The following is a 25,245-nucleotide window of genomic DNA, read 5'->3' as shown; positions in this document are numbered from 1 at the left end:
AGTAATAACTAACCTTGTAGAGCCGTTCATTGTGCTTCTAGGCCACTCTTTTCTCTTTAATTTATGCTAGTTCATGAGCATACATTTCACTCTGGGGACTGGAGCTGAGACTGTGGGTTGTAGGTTTCAGTTGAGTTTTAATATTTCCAATTGATTCTTTCAGAATTTTGCGCTAGTTAAAGTTGGCTGAAAAAAAAAATAAGAGACTGCTGGGCTTCATTAGAATTCTTTTTCTTTTTAGTGCACCAGGAAACACAGAGTCTATGAATCCTAATTTTCCTACTCTCTGTGTGACCTTGGTCAAGTCCACTTAGCTGTAGTAGACTGCAGGGGTCCTCAGTTTTGAAACCTCCAGAGCTCAGTCTTGCTGAAGCAGGACTAAGGACTTGCAGAGAGCAAGAGTTCTTCCCTCACTCGGGGCATGCTCCGAAAATGGCATTCTAAAACGAGTCCAGTTCCGATTGTATTGCTTCCAGGCTCTTTGCACCTGAGCCCTTCCTCTGCCTATTAAGGTGAAAGTCCGGTGAGCGGCTTCTGGTTCCCACTGGGCACATTAGCAGAACCCGCTCCATGTTAATTACCATCACAGGGGATTATTTGGCTTCTCAAGCAATGGTTTTCTGTCCTGACTGCCTTATTGATGCCACTGCTAAGAGACTTGGCTTGGATAATTGCTGAGCTAGAGGTAGGGGAAGATGTGGGGAGTAGGAGGGGAGGGAGGGAGAGGTCAACAAACACCGTACTTTCCAGGCATATAGTGCATATAGAACCTCTGTAAAATTCAAAATAAAAGTAAGATTCACGTTGCATACTTTGTTTTGCAGGAGCTATCCAGATCTCTCAGCTGTGGCATTGTGGCTAAGCAAAGGAAAAGGATGATTCAAAGGCTAACCTGGTCCTAAGTCTCCCCTAGTGTTGTTCTGGTAACCTACTTGGGTTTAGTATTTAGAGGGATGGCTCATGCACAAATAAGCTGGATAGATTTTAAGTGGAATTAGAGATAAAGCGTAGAAGCCCCAAATAAAACCAGAGGAATTTGTGGTGAAACGAAATTCCTTAAGATAGCACAAAGCAGAGGAAATGCAGTAATTGCCCACAGGTCTTCCTTTCTGTAGTTTGGAACCATTTGGTCAATAGGGAATTGATTGACTTGTCAATGTATCTCTGACTCAAAGCACAGAGATTCTGGTATTAAAGGAAAGCCGTCTAGGTGGCACACACCTGTGCACTCTGGAGGAAGAGGCGAGAGGATGACAAATTCAAGGCTACACAATCAGTTCTAGGACAGTCTTGTTTGTATGAGACCATCTTTAAAAATAATTAATGGGAGAGCCAGATTTAAATAGTATATATTCTTTCTTTCTATCTATCTATCTATCTATCTATCTATCTATCTATCTATCTATCTATCTATCTGGTTTTGGATTCCATTTCAGAATCATCTCCCCTCCTCCCCCCCTCACTCTCTCTCCTTTCCCTTCCTCACCCTCATTTACTCCCCTTCTTCCTGTCCCATTACCCTTTTAGTTTTTGAAAGAGGATCTTGCTTGAGACCACATTGGCCTTGAATCCTCCTGCCTCAGCCTCCTGTGTACTGAGATGACGTGTTTACACCACCTCCAAATGGCCCAGAACTTATTCTTTATGTATGTGCAGTCACTCTTTCCCCTTGTTATAAAAGATGGGCCTGGAATTTAGAGCCTCTTTGAAGTTACTACAAACTGAGAGTGGGGAACCAAACCAAAGAAAACAGAAAATAGGAATGGACACCTCCTTGCCCACCTTTTATCTCACTAGGGCTGTTCTCAGCCCTTGCAATATTCTATAGAAGTCTAAATGATTGGCAGCAATAGCTACTTCCCATTCCTCAGATAGGATTTATAAACTAAGGAGAATGTTAAAAACAAAGTTCACACAACAAATAAACTATCACTAGACATACTTTAAATGGAAGATAAGTCAAATGAGGAAATTCGGTAGACATTTTATCTTTAAGAAAATTCAGTTCTCTCTCTAGCCTAGTGGTGGTGGTGTTGGTGGCACATACCTTTAGTCCCGGCACTCAGGAGGCAGAGGCAAGAGGCTTTTTGTGAGTTCAAAGTTAGTCTGGTCTACAGATTGAGTTCCAGGACAACCAGGACTACACTGTCTCAACCACCCCCCCCTTCAAAAAAAGAGAGAAAGAAGTTCTCTTAGAGGTTCAGTTCCCCATGTACAAGGGAGAAATATTGTTGTTCTATTTACATATTTGAGAGAATCAAAAAAATGTTGTGCAAAGGTACTACTACAAAAGTGTACACATGTGTAAGCGTGGGCCTTGTCTTATTGGGCCTGGAAATGGCTGACTCAAGGACAGTTATGAAATTTGTTGCCAGCTTAAAGTTTAATTAGCACTCTGAGCTGCCTATTATATTGTCAGTCTACATGTCTAGATTGTGTGTCTGTTTATTAGGCCTGATGTAGCCCTGATGGTATGTTGCCAGGTTCAGGCCTGCAACGTGTGTACATGTCATTGTACAAATCTACTCCATTAGGGCTGCTCACACTCAGACAGCACCCTTTTCCTAATGCCTGGCCCACTTCAGTAAAAGTCAGTGTAAAGGATTCTACTGACCCCCAAGACCAAACTAAAACACACATATGGAAGCTCATGTTTAGGATCCCAGCACTAGGGAAGGTTTCAGGAGGATTGCTACTAGTTCTAGATTAATTTGGGCTCCAAGTGAGACCTTGTTCCAAGGAACCAAAAGAAAAGAAGTATGCAGACAAAGAACCTTTTCCCTGACCATGGGGACCAAATTAAATCTCAGGCATCAAGGCTGCCCCATGGCAAGGACAGAGACAACCTGATTAATCTCACATGTTTGGTAAACTAAAGTAAAGAGAGCTTGCAGAAATCGCTCTACTTGGATGGGAAAGCAGTCTGTGACAGCTGTCACCCCAATGATCACCAGTGCGAAACTAGGCTGATCTGGCTAGCTAGGGGAGTGTCCCCTTCCTCCTTCACCACCCACATGAATCCCTCCTGAAACGGAATCAAATAGTCAAGGAGTAGAACCTTCCCAGGTAGAGCCACCCTGAGGAAGCTGTTCTTTGGCCAAAGATATACGAGTTGTTGCCTTCTCCAGCTAGAACCTCCGAACAGGCAAAGTCTCCCGTCTCCACGGTAAGAGTAAATGACAGGATGCTTCCTAGAATGCGGCATTTATCTGTTAGTTTATTGTTCTGGAGAGGGAGCCCAGGCCCTTGCACAAACCAGACAAATGCCCTACCACTGAGTTATACCACTGAGTTACATCCTCTTCCCCGAGAAGAGTTTAAATCTCGCCAGGCCATGGTGGTGCACGCCTTTAATCCTAGCACTCAGGAGGCAGAGGCAGGTGGATCTTTGTGAGTTCGAGGCAGCCTGGTCTACAAGAGCTAGCTCCAGGACAGGCTCTAAAACTACAGTGAAACCCTGTCTCAAAAAACCAAAAAAACCAAAAAAAAAAAAAAACAAGAAAGAAAAAAATGAAAAAGAAAAAAAGAAAAAGGAGTTTATGGCTGTTATGCCCAGATCACGGAATCCTCCCAAAACCAAGGAGACCGAGTCCCCTGTGTAAAGGCAAGACAAGATTGCAAACTCAGACTCCCTGTGTGTCCAACATATTGGAATGATTTGGAATGATGGGAGAGCCCCAACCTCAAGTAGGATTGAGTTTTTATAGTAGCAATGGTGGTGGTGGGGGGGGGGGGGTTAAGGGATTTCTAAGGTTCAGGAGCCCTGATTGGCTGATATTTGTCTAGGGGTGTCCCGGTGAAAAGTGATGGGTGTGTGCTGACAGGTGATCCTATCTACAACAGCTGGAACATTAGGAATTTCCTTTGGATGGTCTGTTCCTGGGTGGTACCTGGTGATCTCAGTTTGTGGTCTTCCTTGGAACCAGGTATTGCCTCAGGGTAAAACTAAGAGGCCTCTATTGAGCTTGTCATGGTTGGATCCTACAGTGGTCTTAATCCCAGCAGAAGCAGGCAGAAGCAGGGATATCGCTGTGGGTTTGAGGCCAGCCTGGTCTACAAAACGCGTTCCAGGATAGCCAGGGCTACATAGTGAGACCTTGTCTCAAAAAAAAAAAAAGTATAAGAGGGAATCTATCCACTCATTAGAACCCTAAACAGAGCCCCCACCCCTGCCGCATGGGCGGGGTCTCCATTCTTGTGGCTGACTGGCATGTTCTACCTTTGCCTTCCGTGGACTCCAGCTGTGGGCTGGAGACCCCCCAAAGAAGTCCTGGCACACCCTGATCCCCAGTCAGAATAATGTCAGTGGGGACTTTGCACTTAGAATTGGTGTCTACATTGCTGCTCCAGCTTCTGATATGACACTTGGTTTATCTTTCTGATGCCCATACCAATGCCAGCCATAATCTGAATCATGAGGAGCTGAAATCGTGGGGGAGGCATGCAGGTTTGCTGCTGTGCGGCCTGGGATCAAAGGCCACCCCTGCCATTAGTGAATGTGTAAATCTGGGCGATGTGAGTGCCAACACTGCGTTCTAGGTTCTCATAAACAATAGCCTGGAGATCTTCACAGAGAGCTCAGAGGAGGGCTGTGCTCAGGATCTGCTTGTGAGAGAGGACGGCAGTTGTTGATAAAGGGCCCTTGAGTGACTACGGGGAGGGAGTGCAAGAGACTGGAGGAGCCTCAGCTTGAAGGTCATTCATGAACTTGGAAGGATGAAAAGGAAAGAAAACACAAAGATGGTTTGAAATCTTCAGTACAAACAGGGTTGGGAAGTTGCCTAGAACCCAAAATCAGCCTGAAAATTCGCTAGTTGCTGGAAGTGGTGGCACACACCTTAAACCTAGAGGCAGTCCGGATCGACATGACAGGTTTCAGGCCAGCCAGGGCTATTTAGTGAACCAGTGTCTTCAAAGTAAAACTAAACGGCAGAGTTGTCAATGAAGGCTCAGGTTCTGGACTTTAGCAGCCTCAAGGTCAATAGAAGAGGTGCAGTCCCTTGGGATCCCAGCTTCCCTTCATGAACAAAAGACAGCCTATTTGGAACTTTGCTGAATCTCACTTCTCCAGCATCTCCTGCAGGGGCCCAGCTGCAGGAGGATTCATCCCCAAAGCATTAAGGGAACACAGTGATTTAAGAGCAGGCCCATGACCTTTCCAGTGGGGGTGGTGGGTGGAGCATTTTAGTGCCACTGGGACTTGGCTTTATACAATTGCCTGACAGTACCGGGGATGGATATCATCCATGGTTTAAGATGCAGGTTCTGGGGCTAGGGAGATGGCGTAGTAGATGAAGTGCTTGCCACATAGCATCAAGACCTGAGTTTGGATCCCCAGCACCCACGTTAAAAGTTGGGTGCACCAGGTGAGTTCATGTGGAACGTTAGTGTTGAAGGGGCAGAGAGAGGTAGAGCATGGGGACTCACTGGACTGCTAACCTAGCCAAAATGATAGGTCCAGCGAGAGACTTGGTCTCAAAAAAATACGGTGAAGAGCAATAGAGGACACCCAAAGTCATCTGTAGTTGACTTTCTTTTACTCTTTTCTCTTTGGGGGGCCCACTACCCAGCTCCCAAATAAATATACATAAAGACTTCTTATTACTTATAAAGATCCAGCCTTAGCTTGGCTTATTTCTTGCCCACTTTTCTTAAATTATCCTGTGTACCTTTTGCCTCTAGTCTTTTACCTTTTTCTATTTCTATGTGTCTTTTCTTTCCTTCTTATTCTGTGTCTGGCTGGATGGCTGGCCCCTTCTTTTCTCAGTCCCCTTTTTGTCTCTTTTTTTTCCTATTTATTCTCTGACTTCTAGCCCTGCCTACCCGTTCTTCTGCTTTACGATTGGCTGTTCAACTCTTTGTTAGAACAATCAGGTGTTTCAGGCAGGGAAAGTAACACAGCTTCACAAAGTTAAACAAATGCAACATAAAAGAATGCAACAACAACGAAAAGAATGCAACACATCTTTGCATCACTAAATGTTTGACAGCGTAAACATGTAACAACTCTTTAAATAGTATTCTATAACAGCCATCCTCTGGTATCCACACACACATGTACAAGATGAATTTGCATGCACAACCCACACACACGTGCACACACAGGAAGCAGGCTCGGAAATCTTGCTGAGTGGCTGCCGCATAAACGCTTGATGACTTTGTTCTCTCAAAGTGCTTCCTTGTATGATAAAAAAAATACCAAGCAGATGCCTCTCCTGTCAATAAATTGTTTTCATGAGTTTTTTTTATTTACCGGTTTTACATACATTAATTTTCCAGAGAAATCTTTTTATATATCTATATAATTTATCTATTTTTAGTTTTATGACAGTTACTTTATCATTGTGTATTTGATTTCAAATGTCTGTGATCATGTGCCTGCTAATTCATTCATTTTCGTGATATGCTTGTGACATCAGAATTTTTTTTTCAAATCATCTCTGCTCAACCTTGTACCTGCTAGGCAAATGCTCTACCACTAAACTATAACCTTGGTCCCCAACACTTCCTTTTTGCCAAAGAGGTGTTAGGAAATCAAGTGATAAGAATTGTAGGAAACCCTTTGTGTGTGTGTGTGTGTGTGTGTGTGTGTGTGTGTGTGTACAGAATCAAGAAGAAATATAACATCTTGCCCTTCTAAAAACTGATTGTGTGACTATGTAGCCCCCGCTGGCCTGAAACCTAATATGTAAACCAGACTAGCCTCCAACTCATAGAGATCCACTGTCTGTGCCTCCCCAGTGCTGGGGTTAGAGGTGAGTGTCACCATGCCTGGCTTTTTTCCATTTTGTACATTTGCTTTAGTACAAATGGAAACACGGCTCCTTTAAACTCTACATAAGAAGAAGGCAGGGTTGTGTTGCCGTGTGCTCCCTGGGGCACTTTGGAAAAGAAGTGAACAGTCACAGTATTGATATTATCCTCTCGCCCATGCTAGATTTCAAGGTACTGATTCCTGAGAGAAGATTGGAAGCCTCTCAAGTTGAAATGTGTCACCAGTCTCAGATAGGGTATCTGCCCAACCTCTTCCTCTGCCCTCTGGTTCTCTTAGACTATGGGAAAGGGACTTCTGAGATTCAAGAATAAACTATTTGGTCAGGGTGCAGGTTAATTTCTAAGCAAAAATGGAACACCTTTCCCTCTGAACCCTCTGGACAGGGCCACAGCCCCATGCTCATGGCTTTTTCCTCTGGACAACGCCTTGAATTCTGTTTTTCAGCTGCTGCCCCTGCATGCTGGAAGGCAGATGACCTCAGCCTGGCACACACAGCAGCCTGTCTCTTGCTTGGCCCGGTTCTTCCTTCCTCCAGGCGGGGTCAGGCCGCAGATGTGTGCTAATGAGAGCTTTTCTTTGTTTACAGGGTTTGGGATGCTCTGACAGACAATTACATCCCTTCACTCTCAGAAGACTGGAGGGACCCAAACATTGAGGCTCTGAATGGCAACAGCTCTGACACTGAGGTACCTCTCCGGGGCCCGCTATTTAGTCAGGATTGGGAGGATATGGCATCCAGATAGAAAACTTCCCGAAAACTCAAGAGCCTTTTAAAGCACTAGTTCGGAGTCCCTGTCGGGAATACAGCATCGCCAGACTCAGTGTCTCTCGACCACTGATGAGAAAGATAAAACGTAAGGTAGGAAGGAGACCCGGTGTGTCTGAAGTCATTGGGTGGGTCATGCATAAAAAGAGTAAGAATGGCGTCTTTGTTAGGGTTCCTACTGCTGTGAAGAGACACTGTGAGAGCAGCAATTCTTAGAAAGGAAAACAGTTAACACGGTTTAGAGGTTTTGTGTCCATTATCATCAAGGCAGGAAAGCAGGCCGATGTTGCGGAAAAGGAGCTAAGAAATCTACATCTTTTTGTTTGTTTGTTTGTTTGTTTTTGTTTTTCAAGACAGGGTTTCTCTGTAGCTTTGGAGTCTGTCCTGGAACTCGCTCTGTAGACCAGGCTGGCCTCAAATTCACAGACATCCACCTGCCTCTGCCTCCCGAGTGCTGGGATTAAAGGCGTGCACCACAACCACCCCGCAGAAATCTACATCTTGATCTGCAGATGGCAGCAAAAGAACTAAAACATTTCCTCCAATGAGGCCACACCTACTTCAACAAGCCCACACCTCCTAATAGTGCCACTCCCGGTGAACCTATGAAGGCCATCCTTATTCAGACCTTCCCAGCTGGCTACCTACTTCCCTAGGCAGTCTGCTGGTTTACTGTAATCCCAGTCCTCCGGGGACTGAGGAAGAATTGTCACAAATTTGAGCAAGGCTACACTAGAGAGTGAGACTCTAGTCCCCACAGATATACACACAAAAACATTTTTAAGAATCAGGGTTTAGTCCCATCAGAAATCTTGTTTAAGCAAGAGCTGGTGGACCATACAGCCTGCTGGTTAGAGCCAGGGCCCAGATGAGCCGACTGCACAATGGATAAGAAGCTGTTGTGTTCGTTCCTTTTCAAGTGCAGAGGATGACTTAGGGCTTCAGTGGAGCTAGAGAGACGGCTCAGTAGTTAAGAGCACTTGCTGCTCTTGCAGAGGACCCGAGGTCAGTTCCTGGCACCCATGTCAGAAGTCTTAACAACTGCCTGTAACTGCAGCTCCAAGGGATCTGATCCCCTCCTCAGCCTCTGTAGGCATCCTCATACAAATGGCATTAATTCATACACACACACACACACACACACACACACACACGCTTAAAAAAGAACTTTTTTTTTAAAAAAAAAATGGAAACTGGAGTCTTTTGGGTTGATTGTATAGTCTCTCAGAAAATCCAGAGTGCTCCTGGTGACTAACTGTATATATATATATATATATATATATATATATATATATATATACACACACTGACTGTGCATACATATACTATATATGTAGTGGTATTTTAGTCAGCAGAGCAGAGCATCTCTGACTGATTTATAAGCAGTAAACATTTATTTCCTGCTGGGTGGTGGTGGTGGTGGTGGTGCACACCTTTAATCCCAACACTTGGGAGGTCAATCTCTTTGAGTTCAAGGCCAGCCTGGTTTACAAGAACTAGTTCCAGGACAGATTTCAAAACTACAGAGAAAAACCTGCCTTGAAAAACTAAAATAAATAAATAAATAAAAAAAGACAATTTCTACTTTGTTTGGCTTTATAGTTTCAGCCATGAAAAAAAATTGATAATTTTTTTGTCCAGAAAATGCTGGCACAGCCCTGGGTGGTGGGAACTCAGCAAATGGTGAGTTTCAGGCATCTGGTCTAGTGGCGTATCACATCTTCCTGGGAGCTCAAGAACTGGTCCCAAGTACAAGAGCAGGAAGCAGATTTCCCTGACTGGGCACTCTATCTGCAGATTACTGCTCAAAATACAACAGTGAGGAGATCAGCATTTCACTGAATGCTTCATATCCTTCTTAAGTTTTCTAATCATGAGCAATACAGAATACTTGGGACCTCAAGGCTTCATTGGCAGGCAAGACAATGACTTTGAGGCAATGTTTCACTGCAAGAACACTCACACTGACACTGGAGCCTGGGTCTCAGGCCCTCTCTAAACTCCTGCTGTGCATTTTCTCTTGCAGCACACATCTGTACAATACCTTGTAGTCACCCAAAATAAAAGACAGTCGAAATAATGCGATGAGTCTAGCGATGAAATCAACTCAGGTTGTCGTGATCCAAGAGGCAGATTTTGCTGGGTTATTTAAGACTGGCACAGGACAGGTGATAAGAGTGGGTGGAAGAAGTCTGCTTTATCTCATCCTCCATTACCCCCTGGCTTTATTACAGAAGAAGGACTTTAACTGACCCCAGTTTAAATGACTTAACAGGTTGACCAGTACTCCGAATTCCTTCTGTTAGCCTGACCAATCAAACAGTCATAGTATATATACACCGCTGGGCAGTCTCAATTTCATGAGCCCTTGTAATCTTCTATTTGTGGATATTGCCAAGAATCAGTTGTTTGTTTCCCTACCTGTTTATGCTTGTCTTTGTGACTAAAATAAGTAATTGAATTAAATATAGATACTATTCAATCCTGACTACAATGAGAATGATTTGGGCTTTGTTAAAATCAAATTGGCACATTTATACAGTTATAAAAGATCAACCACCCAGTAGTTATGGCGCACACAGGTGGATCTCTGTGAGTTCGAAGCCAGCCTGGTCTACAGAGCTAGTTCCAGGATAGCCAAGGCTATACAGAGAAACCCTGTCTTGAAAAGCCATTAAGAAATTTATAAACAAAGCTGCTTTGGACATTGTTATACACATCATTGTAGGAGTATGTGCTTCCATTTCTAGTTAGGAAAGCCTGGGGGTCTGGAAGACTGAGTCATTTAGCAGATCTATTTTTAACTTTTAAGGGATTGGCAAACCTGATTTCCCAGGCTATGAACTATTGTGAGCAAATTTTGTGTAATGGTCTATCCTGTCCCTTTAAGAGACAAGTCACGCCCACTCCATCCCCTGTCCGGCCTGAGTCCCTTCTTTTCTGTCTCTTTCCCAAAGAGACAACTTTTGTCTCATTCCCTTCTTCCCAGTTCTTCCCTTCCTTCCCCCCTCTCTGCCTCTCTCTGCTCGTCTCCTTTCTTCCCTCCTCTCTTTTTTTCCTTCCCTTCCATAACCCACTAAATAAACACCCACTTTCTCTGAATGACATGCCTATTTGTCTTGGTCTCTCACCCACCATGCGGCTCCCTGCTTGGGACCCAGCCACCATGGTCTCGGAACCGCTGCCTCCTGCTGCCACTTGGGGTCCTGCAGCATTTTCCTTAAACAAACCATTACATTGATGCCATGGGACTCGGTAGGCAGGCCCTGCCACCGCTTAGGGACCTGCTGCATGGTCTCACGGTTCACTACCCACCACTCGGGGACCTGCAGCATTTCTGCTACAGTGCCCCTCAGTAAATCTGCAGCATTTTACTTAAACCATTACATTTTGTTGCCTGCTTGAGACCAGGTCTCACTATATAGTCTAGGTTGTCCTGGAACTCACTTCACAGTTTAGGCTGGCCTCCAAGCTTCCAGTCTTGCCAGTTCAGTCTGTTTGGGCAGGGATTATAATAGGCTGTGGACCAGTAGGCCCAGTCTTTCTTCCTTCCTTCCTTCCTTCCTTCCTTCCTTCCTTCCTTCCTTCCTTCCTTCCTTCCTTTCTTTCTTTCTTTCTTCCTTTCTTCCTTTCTTCCTTTCCTTCTTTTCTTTCCCTTCTTCATTCCCTCCCTCATTTCCTTTCTTTTGTTCTAAAGTCTTATATGACTTTCTGGGGAAACATGAACAAATGTCCATTTACCTCCTAGGTAGGGCATTGATGACAAACCAAAGGAATCATTATACTCAAGTCTAGCTTAGTGAAGCAGTGAATTTATTGAGGTTACTTATAAGAGCATGGATGACAAAGGTCTGCATCCTTGAGCAGCTGGTCCCAGCATGGGTGGAGACTTGTGAAAACTTGATCCTTGGAGCTACTTGCACAACTAGAGTCTCCCCTCAACAGCAATCGTTACTGATTATATGACTGTAGGGAGAGGCCTGGTGACTCTTGTTACCTTTGGGAGCTTCCTGGGTCTTTAAAATGCCATTTATTAGGCTGGGCAGTGGTGACGCATGCCTTTAATTCCAGAACTTGGGAGGCAGAGGCAGGCGGATCTCTGTGAGTTCAAGGCCAGCCTGGTCTATAAGAGCTAGTTCCAGGACAGGCTTGAACGCTACAGAGAAACCCTGTCTCAAAAGACAAAAAAAAAACAAAAACAAAAAAACAAAAACAAAAACAAAAAAACCAAAAAATCCACCATCTACTTCTTAGGGTATTTTCATTTAGTTCCCGAGTCCTGTGAGTCTTTCTCTTCCCTTGCAGAAGGAATGCTTCAATTCAGGGCAAATAGCTACACAACAAAAGGTCATAAAGCGAGTTGGATGTTATCCTGTTTGGTGAATGAATTTATATTATATTGCTATTGTTTCCTTTTTAAATGTTTGATAGTTCACTGCAATGAAACCACCTGGGCCTGAACTTTTTCTGAAGAATATTTGTGTGTGTGTGTGTGTGTGTGTGTGCGTGTGTGTGAATGTAGGTGCTCATGGAGGATAGAAGTTGGGGATGGTGGTTTAGCCCTGAAGCCAGAGTTGCAAGCAGTTGTGAGCCCCCCAGCATGGGTGCTGGGAACTGAACTTAAGTCCTCTGGAAGAAGAGTAAGTTCTCTTAACATCTGGGCCATCTCTCCAGCCCCAGTTATTGTGAATTTAATGATTCAGTAAGCCTCCTCTGGCTCCACTCACCATCAGTGAGATTACAAGTGCACAGGCCACACTCAGTTTTTTACATGGATGCCGGGTCTTTGAACTCAGATCTTCATGCTTTTGCAGTTAGTATACCACCATTGAACTATCTCCCTAGATCCCTGAATCATAGATTTCAAGGAATTTATCCACTTAATCTATCAATGAATGCATTAACCATGAATTTAAATATAATTTTTTAATGTTTTTTACTTTAACTTATTTTGTATGTTAGGGGTGGGATGCACATATCCTGGTACCTATGTGGAGGCCAGAGAGCAACTTGGGAGAGTCAGTTCTCTCCCCCTCCCCTGTACAGATTCTGGGATTGACTGAGGTCATCAAGCTTGACCTTTATCCCCTGAGCCCTTACCTGCTGACTAGTCAGTATTACCGGTTCTGTAACTTTACATTTTGTACTAACGTTTATGAGATCTATAATGCATTTTTTTTCCTGTTCCTAGTAGCACAAATCTTTTCTCCCTGTCTATAAGTTTATCACTTCTATCAATCTCTTTAGGGAGTCACTTTTGATTTCTTTGGTTTTTCTCTACTGTTTATTTTTTAGTCGATTCTCTTAATTCTTTTAACTGTAAAATGAGTTATTTGTTATTCTTTTATAAAGATATGGGTGGGGAAGGCTGGTACCACGAGGGGTGGTGGTCCCACTGGGGCAGCCGATCCCACAAGGGGCCCTGGCGGGTGACCCGAGGCCTCAGCGTGTCCTCTTGGCGGGCAGGAGACCGTGGTGAGTGAGAGACAGACAGATATGCCAAGCAGAGAGAGTTCGGGTACAGAGTTTATTTAGTGGGTGTTGGAGGGAAAGGGAAGGGGAAAGAAGGGGGGGGAAGAGAGACAGTAGTTACCTCTTCAGAGAGAGAGAGAGAGAGAGAGAGAGAGAGAGAGAGAGCAGGCAGGGCTTGTCCCTTAAAGGGACAGGGTACCCAGGTGACAGGCCAGGCCATTAGATCATAATATTAATTTTTTTGTATGGCTCTTTTGCTTGTATGTTTGTCTGTACTATACTTATGTGCCTGGTGCCTGCAGAAGTCAAACGAGGATATCAGGTCTCCTGGAACTGGAGTTACAGATGATTGCTAGGAGCCAAGTGAGTGCTTAGAATTGAACCTGGGTCCCCTGGAAGAGCAGCTAGTACTTTTAAACACTGAGCCAGCTCCCCAGACTTCATTTTTCCTTGGCATTCCACTTTGTTCCTTGTAATGGACCTGTATCTATACCTCTCCACTTTGTCCAGTTTTGCTTCCTTGAGACAGGGTCTCACTACGCACCCTGACTATCCTGGGACTCATTGCGTAGACCACGCTGGCCTTTAATTCACAGAGAGCCACCCTCCTGCCTGTGCCTCCCAAGATTAAAGGTGAGCGCCACCAGCTTTTGTTTTGTTTTTAGGGAGTAGGGGAAGCTCACTAACTTGTCAAGCAGTCTTCAGTCTTTAAACTCCCCTGCTCAGCCTCTTTTGTCTCTAGAGTCACAGGCCTGTGTAATCATGCTCTTGGTATTTTTATAGAGTGTTTTCTCCAGGGCACATTGCACATTGTACATTTCAGTTATCACAGTCTATTTAGAAGATAGAGTGTGAGGCCGCACTCTTGAGTGATCAAAGGATCTATCATTTTCCTTGGAGATCCTGAGAGCTGGCATGTATCTGTGTTACATCGTCCTCTAATTAGACGCCCCTCCAGTGCCTGGCATGAGAGCAGTGTTCCTCAGATGCCCCTTAGGGAAGGAGACTGGAGTCTGGTGAGTCTGCAGACTCGCTCCCTCTGACTTTGTAAGACTCCCCCATCCCAGGCTCTGTCAGGTTGTCTGGTGTGTCTGAGACAGAAGCCTCGCTGCTTCAGCTTCATCGGTAAAACCACCAGCTCTCCCTGGGGTGAGAGGATTGTAGCAGTCTTTCTCCATGGCTGCTAGAAGAGACCCAGGGTCCAGCTGCCCCCAAGGAAACACCCCGACATTTTTTATTTATTTATTTATTTATTTTGAGACAAAGTTTCTCTGTAGCTTTGGAGCCCCCTCCTGGAACTAGCTCTTGTAGACCAGGCTGGCCTCAAACTGACAGAGTTTAATTCCAAATATTGGGATTAAGGTGTGCGTCGCCACCACCTGGTGCACCCCTGCTTTTTAATCTCACTTAGACCTCATCTTTTTAATCTCATTCACACTGCCAACCTGAGGGCTCCCACACTTTCCAACATCTTCAGTGTGAATGCATTCACCTTTGAAGGTCTACTTGGAAAGTGTGTGGCTCTCCAGCCCCTGGGCCAGCAGCTGCTTCCCAGCAAGCACTTTTTTCATTGCTGTCTTCCTTTAACTTATTTTGCTCCTGTGGAACAGTCTTATTTTAAATCCATTTACTCTCATTTTATTAGGACCTGGGGAGGAAGAAGAGGTAACTGTGCGTGCAATGTTCTGTGTGCCTTCCTTCTACTGCAAATAAATGGAAATAGGAGGTGATTTAAATAATTGCAGCATGTGAGAACTTCAAGAAAGACTATGTGGGGCTCCACTTAGAGGTCCATTGTAGCTTAGCTGTACATAGGCGATGCTTGGTGAATAACTGTGCACTTAGATTTTAGGTCAAAATTATATCCTTGAATTGTACATGTAGATGCTATTATTTAACAATTATCTACTCTGGTTGGGTTTTTTAAATGAATCACTCTATTCTGTTCCTGCCTACAACATAAAAAGATCATCTTTTGACCCCTGTAACCTTCACTTCATAGTAGATAGTGGTTGGCGCTAAGACAAGAGGAGACAGACATCCAGGACAGGAAGATTCATCTTTCTAATTAATCTCCAGGCAACGAGGAGGCTATGTTATCTGGAGGCAGTGCTGAGTCTGGGCCCTGACTGCACTACCCTGTCCTCTCTTTGTCATTTGTTCACTAATTCTTTCAATAAGTGTTTGTTGACCAAATACCAAGGAGCATCTTGCTATGCGAATACAGAGCCCTTGACTCAGGCCACACAGATGGTTCCTGGTTGTTCACAAGCACAAAAGGGACATAGTGCCCTTCCTTGGGCTGAGCACACACTGTTGGGTTCCTTTTATTCTTTCTACTTTTTTGACTGGAGGTTAAAAAAAAATGTATCTTTGTTTTTTTCATGTCATTGCAGCAACCACACACACTTGAGTTGGTGGAGGAAGGGGTGGGAAATATGTAAAGGGACTAAATATGAAGTAGAATTCTCTTCTTCTAGGAACAGGATAAACTGGGATGCTTTAGCAAAAGGCCCTGGCTTATAATTGCTGTTGGACACAAGGACTCAGCAGACTCTTAAGCCTTCCGTGGACTGCTGCACAGCAAGTGTTAGAGGCTCTGCATGAGTTTCCAACTTTTATTTCATGGTGGCGATCCTGATGCACACCTTTTCCTCAAAGCAAGATGATAAAAAAAAAATCTTACTATGGTCAGCTCTCATTCTGGATCAATGTCTTCTTAATTCTAGGAAGAAAGGCATTGGGTGGATACTTTTTTCCTTACAAGATCCTCATTCGCTTTGACAGCATTGGAAACAGCTGTCAGGTTTGGTCCACAAATAAATGGATGCCACGTGACAGGCTTGTGGATCATTTGGGGGAAGTACCTTTCTCATGCCACACAAGTAGCCAAAGAAGTGACTCTCATGTCTGTGTCACGTGACCGTAGGAGTATCCGTACACCGCAGTATTCGGTGCTGTTGTTCTCCAGAACGCTTCCTCTCTCATTTTGTTAAGGCTTTTGCTCAAAGTACCACCTTGGCTTGGCGGGAAAGTGGAGTCTGTAAACAGCCAGTGTGATGGGAAAAGGTTTGTCCAGAAGTGACAGAAGCTGTCAGAGCAAAGCAAAGTGTGGGGTTGGGGTGCACAAACTTGATGGGACCAGGTCGAGGCAAGGCAGGGTGGAGAGTTCGAACACAAACAAGAGAGAAGACGGAGACCTGAAACTGGCAGATGTGGTGAAGCCTGTGACTGAGCAAAGGTAGCAGGAGGCGGGAGGAGCAGGGCTCTTTTGGGGTGCATTGTGTGTGCTGAGCCTTTTGGTTTTCTTTTTTCCCCATGCCTGATTTCTGAGAAACAAGAGAACAAGGAACACTTAATAGTACTCACAACAGTGACATTGCCCAGGATGGCTTTTCTAAGGCTGTCGTTGGCTTTCAGATCTTTGTCTTATCCTAATAATTTATTCCCAGACCTGAGAGGGCAACAGGAAAGAGCAAAACTCCAGGAGTGCCTCACTCGTGCCGCAGCTGGGGTTCATTAACTGCTGCTCGGCCATTAGCCTTCGGTCCCAACAAGCCCCGCCCACCACATGTGGGAGATGTGATCTAGTTCAAAGGTGCAGTATTGAGTTAGTGAAGAAAACGCATTGAGGCTCGACCACATTTCAGAAAGTGTAAGCACCCATTTGCCTTGTGTCTGGTTTTGGTCTCCTGGGGCTCAGGCCTGGAATGAACTGGGTAGAAATGGTCTGAGGATGACCTTGAACTCCTGATCTTCTGCCTCCCACCCGCTGGGATTAGAGGCAGGCTTGACCAGACTTGGTCTTTCCTTGTTTCTTCAGGATGAATCCAGGCCTTTGTCTCTGAGCTCTATCTGTAATTTTTTTTCCATTTTGATAAAGTATTGGACTATGTAGCTCATGCTACCCTCTCTTAGCCTCTTGGTTGCTGGGATTGTTAATCCCACTGGCAAGAATAAAACCACTACCACAATTTGAGCTAAATTTAAAGCAAGTTTAAGGGCAGGCCAGCACTGCCTTCTAAGTCAGGTTAAAGAGAGCAGCCTGAATCCATTGTTGGGACCCCTATTAACTAAAATCAAAGGAGTGGTTGTAAAGCAGATTTACAGAAGAGAGACAAGGGGGCAGTAAGAAAATACAGGAAAAAACAAACCTCCGAAAACATCATGTGATCAGGGAGGGCGAAGATATTCTCGGCTAATCAAGGGCTGGGCAGTGGTGGTGCACGCCTTTAATGCCAGCACTCGGGAAGGAGAGGCAGGCAGATCTCTGAGTTCAATGCCAGCCTGGTCTACAAAGTTCTAGGACAGGTTCCAAAGCACCCAGAGAAACTGTCTCAAAAAACAAAAACAAAAACAAAAAAACTGAAGAAAGAAAGGTCATGGATTGGGGAAGGTCAGGTTCCAGAAAACTCAGCTCTTAGAGTATGTTGAAACTTCTTTTTAACAATACAACAGATCAGCTTCTGCCTTCAAAGTGGAGTCAGGCAGGTTCCTGGGGATTACAGATGTAGACCACCATACACAGCCACACATTGCATTTCCATAGCCTTCATTTCAACCCCTCATATCTGAATTTGAGTTATAGACTAAGGTTCCTGTCAGAGACTTAGAAGTCCAGGGGCTGAAGAGATGTGGCTCAGAAGTTAAGAGCACCAGCTGCTCTTCCAGAGAACCTGAGTTCTATTCCCAGCAACCACATGGTGGCTCACAACCATCTATGAGTGGGATCTGATGCCGTCTTCTGGCACACAGGTGTTCGTGCAGACACCTCATATATAAAGAATATCATATATAAAAAATACAAACAAACAAACAAAGTAACTCATACAGAAAGCAAAATCCTCCCGTGTCCCAGTAAGAGCCGTATTTCTACCCCAGGACCGCCTGATTCTTGGGAAGTTCTGCCATGTAAATGTAGCTGTGAACAGAGTGTGGCCCCAGGAGTTTTGTTCTGCCCAGTAGGGAGCTATGCAAACAAGCAGTACTGCGGGTGATAGTACAAGCGTATGATGGATTCCACCGCAGAAATAGATGCTGCCATCTGCCCAGCAGCTCCTCCGGTGATTCCCTCTCCTCCCTACCTGCCTTGCCCCTTCTCCAGGTTGAGAACAGATGGCACTCAAGATATATTTGCCGAATGTTTTTCCTTATAATGACAACGTCCTGGCTTTAGGCAGAGAGGAGAGGATGTGCATGGTTAGGGGGTACCTGCCAAAGTGGAGCTCAAAGAAGGAAGTTTTGAGGCTAGATTACAGGGCAGCTGGGACCTCACCCTGGTGCTGTGCCTCCTGATAGAGTTGGAAGAAGTGTTCCGGGGTAGAGGCCAATCAACATGTTAGCTCTTAGAATCAAGGAAGAGTGGCTCCTATATGCGAGGTAGCTCTGTGGAGGGATTTCCTGGATCTCTCTTGCCAACACTTGTAAAATTTTCAGCTGGATTCTTGGAAGGAGAGATTCTTAGGGTAGGTGACTGAATGTGTGCAGGATGTGAACATAAACTCTGGACCATTAACGGTTTTCAGTACGGCCAGTGAAGCCAGGATTGTTGCAGATCTATTGCTGGACTTAGACACCTTTGGGCGTCTCAATGGTTGTAAACTTCTAGACTCTGGATTATAGAGTTTACGGGGCACAGGACAAATGAACTAAGCAGAATTCCCTTTCACTGTTTTTCTTCGGCTTTAGTTTGTCCTCTTTGTTCTTTTCTTCCCTTTGGTTCCTTCCCTCCCTTCCTCTCCCCTCTCTGCTTCCTTCTTCCTTCACTCTATTCCTCCCTTCCTTTCTTTTTTCTGACAAAGTCTCACTCTATGACCCTGGCTAGTCTTGGACTTGCAGTTCTCCTGCCTCTGCCTCTGGAGAGCTGGGTTTACGGGCATGTACCACCCGCTCCTGGCTTTTTGTGGTTGTTGCTTTGTTTTGAAGCAGTATCTCGAGTAACCCAGGCTGGCCTTGAAGTTCCTAGGCAGGGATAGTAGAGGACGTCTTAAATTCCCGATCACTCTGGGGCTGCCTCCTAAGAGCTGGGATCATTGGCATGCACCATCACGGCCTGGCTTAGTTTGTATTTTAGCTCGTGTGTTGAATCATCAGCTATAAAACCTCTTCTGGCTTCCAATGACAGGATGGCATTTTCTCATATTCTAAAGACGGTGATTATTTGAACGGAAACAACTTACCCCTTCAAGTGCCCACTAAGCTAAATATCTGGACACGCTTCTTCCCCTGCCCAGCTGACACTACTTAAAGAATTATATTTGCTGCATGAGCTGGCATGATGTCACTCACTGTGAGAAAGTTCCTGCTTCATCCAAGGAGAACCTGCTTGGGAGTTAAAGAGCACTGCTGAGCCCCTTGAGTCAGAACTGTGCTGCTCACTCCTACCCTGTTGTCTTCTTCTGGCCATGCTGGCAATGCCTGCTGTGTGACGGAACAAGATGAAACTCAGACTCCTCTCCATATTCCCTCTTTACGTGACAGGAGGCTAAAACGGCCCTTCAGTTAGTCTTGGGGCTAATGGTCGGGCTGTTCAGACAGTGGGAGGCTAAAAAGGGGCGGAGTAGCTAGTCTACTGCTGATGGTTACATTGTCATGGCCCCTTCTCCTTCAGATGCATACAGCGGGAGGCTAAAAGGGGGCAGAGTAGCTAGTCTACTGCTGATGGTTACAATGTTGTTGCCCCTTCTCCTTCAGATCCATGAGAAGGAAGAAGAAGAGTTCAACGAGAAGAGTGAGAATGACTCTGGCATCAATGAAGAGCCTCTACTCACAGCTGATCAGGTATGAACGGGAATCCCCACTCACGTCCCGGGAGAGAGCCTTTGTTCTATAGGAAAATGTGGAAGACTACATCCTTGCCTCATCCATCCAAGTCAGAAGATACGTGGTCTCATGCTGCCTTGCTGATGAGTTCGGTAGCTTTGATAAGAGGCTTAATTTCTCTTTATGTCTCAGTTGATCTGCTCACGGTAGACATGGACACAATTCCTAGGACCTGGGCTGGTTGTCGCAGTTGGTGATGAAGGCCAGAGTCATGTTTAGTTTCCTGGCTTTACTCCCTGAAAAGCCTCCGCAGACTTTTTTTTTTTCTTTTTTAATGTTATTTTTTGTTTCCTTTTGTTCTTTAATTTTGTTTTTCTCAAGACAGGGAGGGTTTCTCTGTGTAGCCCTGGTTGACCCGGAACTTGCTCTGTAGACCAGGCTGGCCTCAAACTCAGAGATCCCCTGTCTCTGCCCCCCAAATCCTGGGATTAAAAGCGTGTGCCACCATGCCCAGCTCTCTGTAGATTCCTGATACGTGGAGCTTGGGCACTTAAGGAAGGGGTCTGAAGTGCTTGTTTTTTGAAGACATAGTAACAGGTGAGCTCTCTGTGTGGTGGATGTTTTATCACATTTTATAGAACTCTGGAAACTTTTAGCCTTCCAAAAGGCGTTTATAGACATTCTGCCTTTGTGGGGAGGAAGAGGCCATGTTTCACTTTAGGGATGGAGTTTATGATGTAATTTTAGTGATTTCTCACTTCAGAAGTGTTGAGTCTCCTCAGTCAACAAACATCTGGACGTGCTTATTTGAGCTAGACACCATGCCAGTTTAGGAGCTGTTCTGAATGCACCCCACTGGGATCAGCAGAGCCAGAAAGAGCATCTTAGTAGAGGTGATCTTCAAGCCTGTGGATAAAAGTAGGATTCATTTTTTTCTTTTCATTTACTTTTTTAAAAAAAGTAGGATTAAATATGGGTAAAGAATAGGGAAGAATGGGTCTGGAGAGATGGCACTGGCTGCTCTTCCAGAGGTCCTGAGTTCACTTCTCAGCAGCCACGTGCTGGCTCACAACCATCTGTGACAGAATCTGATGCCCTCTTCTGGTGTGCACGAAGACAGCACTCTTGTACGTAAAAATGCATAAATAAATAAATCTTGTTGCTGTTGTTGTTTTTAAATTTAATTTAATTTTATTGTTTGGACAGGGTTTCTCTGTAGCTTTGGAGCCTGTCCTGGAACTAGATCTTATAAACCAGGCTGGCCTCAAACTCACAGAGATCCACCTATTTCTGTTTCCTGAGTGCTGGGATTAAAGGTGTGTGCCACCACTGTCCAGCCATAAGTAAATAAATCTTAAGAAAAAGAAAAGAAAAGAAAAGAAAAGAAGAGAAAAGAAAAGAAAAGAAAAGAAAAGAAAAGAAAAGAAAAGAAAAGAAAGGGGATTGAAGGAAAACATGTCAAGAACAGGTGCGGTGTCTATGCTTGTAAATGCAGTGCTTGGGAGGTGTAGGAGGGTCAGGAGCTCTTGGACAACCTTGTTGAATGAGACCCTGTCTCAAAAAGCAACAAAACAAACACAAAATAAAAGAACATGCTTTGTTTCTGACTGGCCTGGAACTCCTTATACAGACCAGGCTGGCCTCAAACTCAACCTATAATGAAATCTGGTGCCCTCTTCTGACATTCAGGCAAACATGCAGGCAGAACACTGTATACATAATAATTTTTTTTAAAAAAATATTTTTACTTTATGGCTATATGTAAGAGTCTCTATGCATGTTGGTGCCTGGTGCCTAGAGAATGTGTCAGATTCCCTAGAAGTGTAGTTACAAACAAGAGCTACCAGGTGGGTGCTGGGAACTGGACCCAAGTCCTGTGGAACTGCAGCAAGTGCTCTTAATTGTAGACTCACCTCAACAGGTCCAGGGCTCGCAGTTTTTATTGTGACTCGAATGGAAGGATCCTACCACAATGATAGGCTCTCTGTTTGTCACCTTTTTCATTAATTTGACCAAATACTGAACAAAAGCCAGCTTAACAGGGGAAGGGTTCATTTTGCTCCAAGTCTGAAGGTACAGTCCACCGTGGCAGTGAAGTCTCGGCAGCAGAAAGTCATGGCTGCCGGTCACGTGGCATGCACATTCAAGAAGCAGAAAGATAAACGCTGATGCTCCCCTCAATTTCTCTTGTGAAGGCCCAGAAATGTGAACCTATTCCACCTTGTCGGAAGGTCAGAGTTTGAGCTTGCTTAAAGCTGTTGACAACAGCTGCTTGGTGTTTTGGACATTAAGACGGCCCATGGAGGTAGATCCACTCCACCCTGACCAAAGGTCAGAGAATTCAGGCATACTTCTGATCCTTTAAAAGAGTAAGTCACAAAACAATCCCACACCAGTTTGGAATTATGATTAATAAAAGGGTTATTTATTTAAAGGAAAAACTTACAGATCACCGTCCTAGACAACAGCCCTCTGCACGACCAGGAAAAGAGTCTGGTAGTCGGAAGCGGAGTCTGGAGCAAGAGAGGGAGCGCATGGTCACCGCTGCTTTTTCAAGCCAAAGAGACCACACCCAAGTGGACTGGTATCTTAAAGGCTACTGGCTGAAGGAGCAGAAGGAGCTCCCATAGTAATCCTTCTTTTGAAAAAGGAGGTTTGGCTGAGTGGTGGTGGCATATGCCTTTAATCCCGGCACTCGGGAGGCAGAGGCAGGCAGATCTCTGTGAATTCAAGGCCCGCCTGGTCTACAAGAGCTAGTTCCAGGACAGACACCAAAGCTACAGAGAAACCTTATCTCAAAAACCTGGAAAAAAAAGAAAGAAAGAAAGAAAGAAAGAAAGAAAGAAAGAAAGAAAGAAAGAAAGTTTTGACCTAAGGAGTGGCTGCCTTCAGGATACTTGGTCTAGGGTGAATTCATTACCCAAACAACAGAAACAATGGCTTGATATCTCAAGTATTGGAGCAAGTAACTGTTCGAGTAGCCCTTTGTATCATGCCAAAGCAGTCTTTTGCTTTCTTCCCTCTTTTGTATTGGGGAATAAAGGTGTATGGAAAATTAAACATGGGCAGACTCAGAACTCAAAGAAGTAAGAACTCAATATGCTATAGAGGTTGAGTGGCCCCCCTGATACTATCCTACGTCTTTATGTGTTTCTTTCTTATCTCTGTTCCTCCTGCCTAACTTTTCTAATCTTCACGCCCCTACCCTGGAATGAATGAACCTGCTGTGGCTAGGAGCCTGGCAGAAGTCACCCCGAAATGTGGCTCACGACATTCTCCTTTCTATTTTATTTTATTTTGTTCTCAGGACCAGGTCTTAGTGTATAGTCCTGAGTGATCTGGAACTCATCTTTTAGAACAAGTTAGCCTTGAATTCAGAAATTCATCCGCCTCTGCTTCCCAAGTGTAGAGATTAAAGGTGTATGCCACCACATGGGTCCCCTCCAGGACTCCACTCCCTGTCCATAGAATGGCACTGCCCATAGTTAAGGTGGGTTTAACCTCCTCAGGTAACTTAATTAGAACTCCCTCACAGCCATGCTCAGAGGTTTGCCTCCGGATGACTATTGGTATGGATCATCACAGTCGCAGGGAAATTACTCTCAGCCAGAAAACCCTGAAGCGGGGCTGTGCTGCTTGGTCACATTTTACAAAATGCCCTTCAAAGATGAGGCATGTCCTAAAACTGCAGGTCGATTTGAGAAAGCCTGTGTATAAAAACAGGAATTATTTCAAAAGAAGAAACCCTAAGCCTGTTACTTCCAGTCCAGCCCAGCAGGACAAGACCTGGCTCCAAGATCACCATCTAAAGGTGGCATCAGAGGTTGAGTCCCTCACAGCACTGGGAAGAGAAGGATGCGTCTAAATGTGCTGTGGCCACTAACCTCGTCCAGACCCACTTCCTCCTGAGGGCATGGCTGTAGTAAGGAGCTGCAGGCAGGCCTGCTTTTCATCCTGCCCAGCTCCCGCACGGCTAGCTTAGCCCCAGAAATAATAACACACAAATTGTATTCATTTAAGTACTGCCTGGCCCATTATCTCTAGAGAGTTAGTTACTGACTAACTCTCATATCTTGATATTAACCCATTTCTATTAATCTGTATCTCACCACGAGGTAGTGGCTTACCGGAAAAGATTCAGCATGTCTGGCCTGGTGGCTGGCTCCATGGCATCTGCCTCATCGCCCTCTTCCCAGCATTTTGTTCTGTTTACTCCGCCTACCTAATTTTCTGTCTTATCAAGGGGCCAAGGCAGTCTCTTTATTGACCAATGAAAATAACACAATGGACAGATAACCCTCCTCCATCACATGGCTTACTCCCTTTCTTTATGTGCCAACAGCTAGTGTCCACAGTACTTCATCCGTTCTGTGTGGCAGCATCTATCTTGACCCTCAGCTTGTAGGAGCTGAGCCCCATGAACAGTCAACTTCAGAGCTGGGGTTCTTGCCTTTTTTTCCCCCCCTCTCCAGACATTGGGTGTCCTTCTATCATTTTATGATCTTTAGCTTCAGGTTTTACTGGACAGCTTTAATTCCTGTCCAGGAGAATTCTGGAGAAACAGCTGTTTTCCTTCTCATTTGGAGTTGTTCTGGGAATGTGTGCATCCCTTCCCCCTTCCTCCCCTCCCCCATGCTACAAGAAGCGTGACAATTAATGGACCGGGTTTCGTGTTATGGTTGGGCAGATAAAATATTTTCCAACTCAGAAACAAAACGCTTAGCAAACTGAAGTAAATGTTTACTTCCAGGCAGCCCTGCTTTATTTCCTGAAAGAGCCGCTAATTTCCAATAATGCATTCATCTAAATGGAGCGCTTGGAAGAGGTTTATATGAAAGTGCTTTACATTAAAGACAGACTACGTGCAATCCTTTGACCAAGTCTATTTTTATTATTATCCAATATTTATGAAGACAGGGAATAAATTAGCAATGCTGCTGAGTACTCAGATGAACTGGAACACCCCAGGAGGGAACAGATCTTGTACTGTATCCTTAGGTGATTGAGGAGATTGAAGAAATGATGCAGAACTCCCCAGATCCCGAAGAGGAAGAGGAGGTGCTGGAAGAGGAGGATGGAGGAGACATCTCATCCCAGGCAGACTCAGTCCTGTTGCAAGAGATGCAGGCCTTGACACAGACCTTCAACAATAACTGGTCCTATGAAGGTGAGGGCCCTGGGCTGGGCTGACTAAGGACCAAGCTCTTCCTTGGTACCAGGTACTGCCTTTTGTGGATATATATTTCCTACTATAGTTCTTACTATGAAGCCTTGACTTGCTTGCAACTCGCTATGTAGACCACACTGGTCTTGACCTCACAGATTAAAAGATTGCCTCAGATTTAAAGACTGTGCTACTGTGTCCTGTCCAGGTACTGTTTATACTTGGCTATCAGAACTTGGTCTTTGCCCTAGAGCAGAGTTTGAAAATCCAGGAGAAAGGTAACACCTTCTTGATTTGGTATCAGGA

General features: G+C 44.8%; 1 protein-coding gene across 3 annotated transcripts in view; it reads left to right on the top strand.

Annotated features, from left to right (window-relative positions):
* The window catches only part of Fez1 (fasciculation and elongation protein zeta 1), a 54,539-nt gene that overhangs the window by 12,596 nt on the left and 16,698 nt on the right, over positions 1-25,245 (top strand). For all 3 annotated transcript variants that reach the window (XM_048448857.3, XM_048448863.3, XM_085689723.2), the window contains 3 exons: positions 7,362-7,461; positions 19,707-19,793; positions 24,774-24,942. In XM_048448857.3, coding sequence (XP_048304814.1) covers positions 7,362-7,461; positions 19,707-19,793; positions 24,774-24,942 — 356 coding nt within the window. The remainder of the gene's footprint in view (positions 1-7,361; positions 7,462-19,706; positions 19,794-24,773; positions 24,943-25,245) is intronic.

This window comes from Myodes glareolus, chromosome 4 (assembly GCF_982192425.1).
Source record: "Myodes glareolus chromosome 4, mMyoGla1.1, whole genome shotgun sequence".
NCBI classification, from domain to species: domain Eukaryota; kingdom Metazoa; phylum Chordata; class Mammalia; order Rodentia; family Cricetidae; genus Myodes; species Myodes glareolus.
This window is presented reverse-complemented; position numbering and strand designations above follow the sequence as displayed.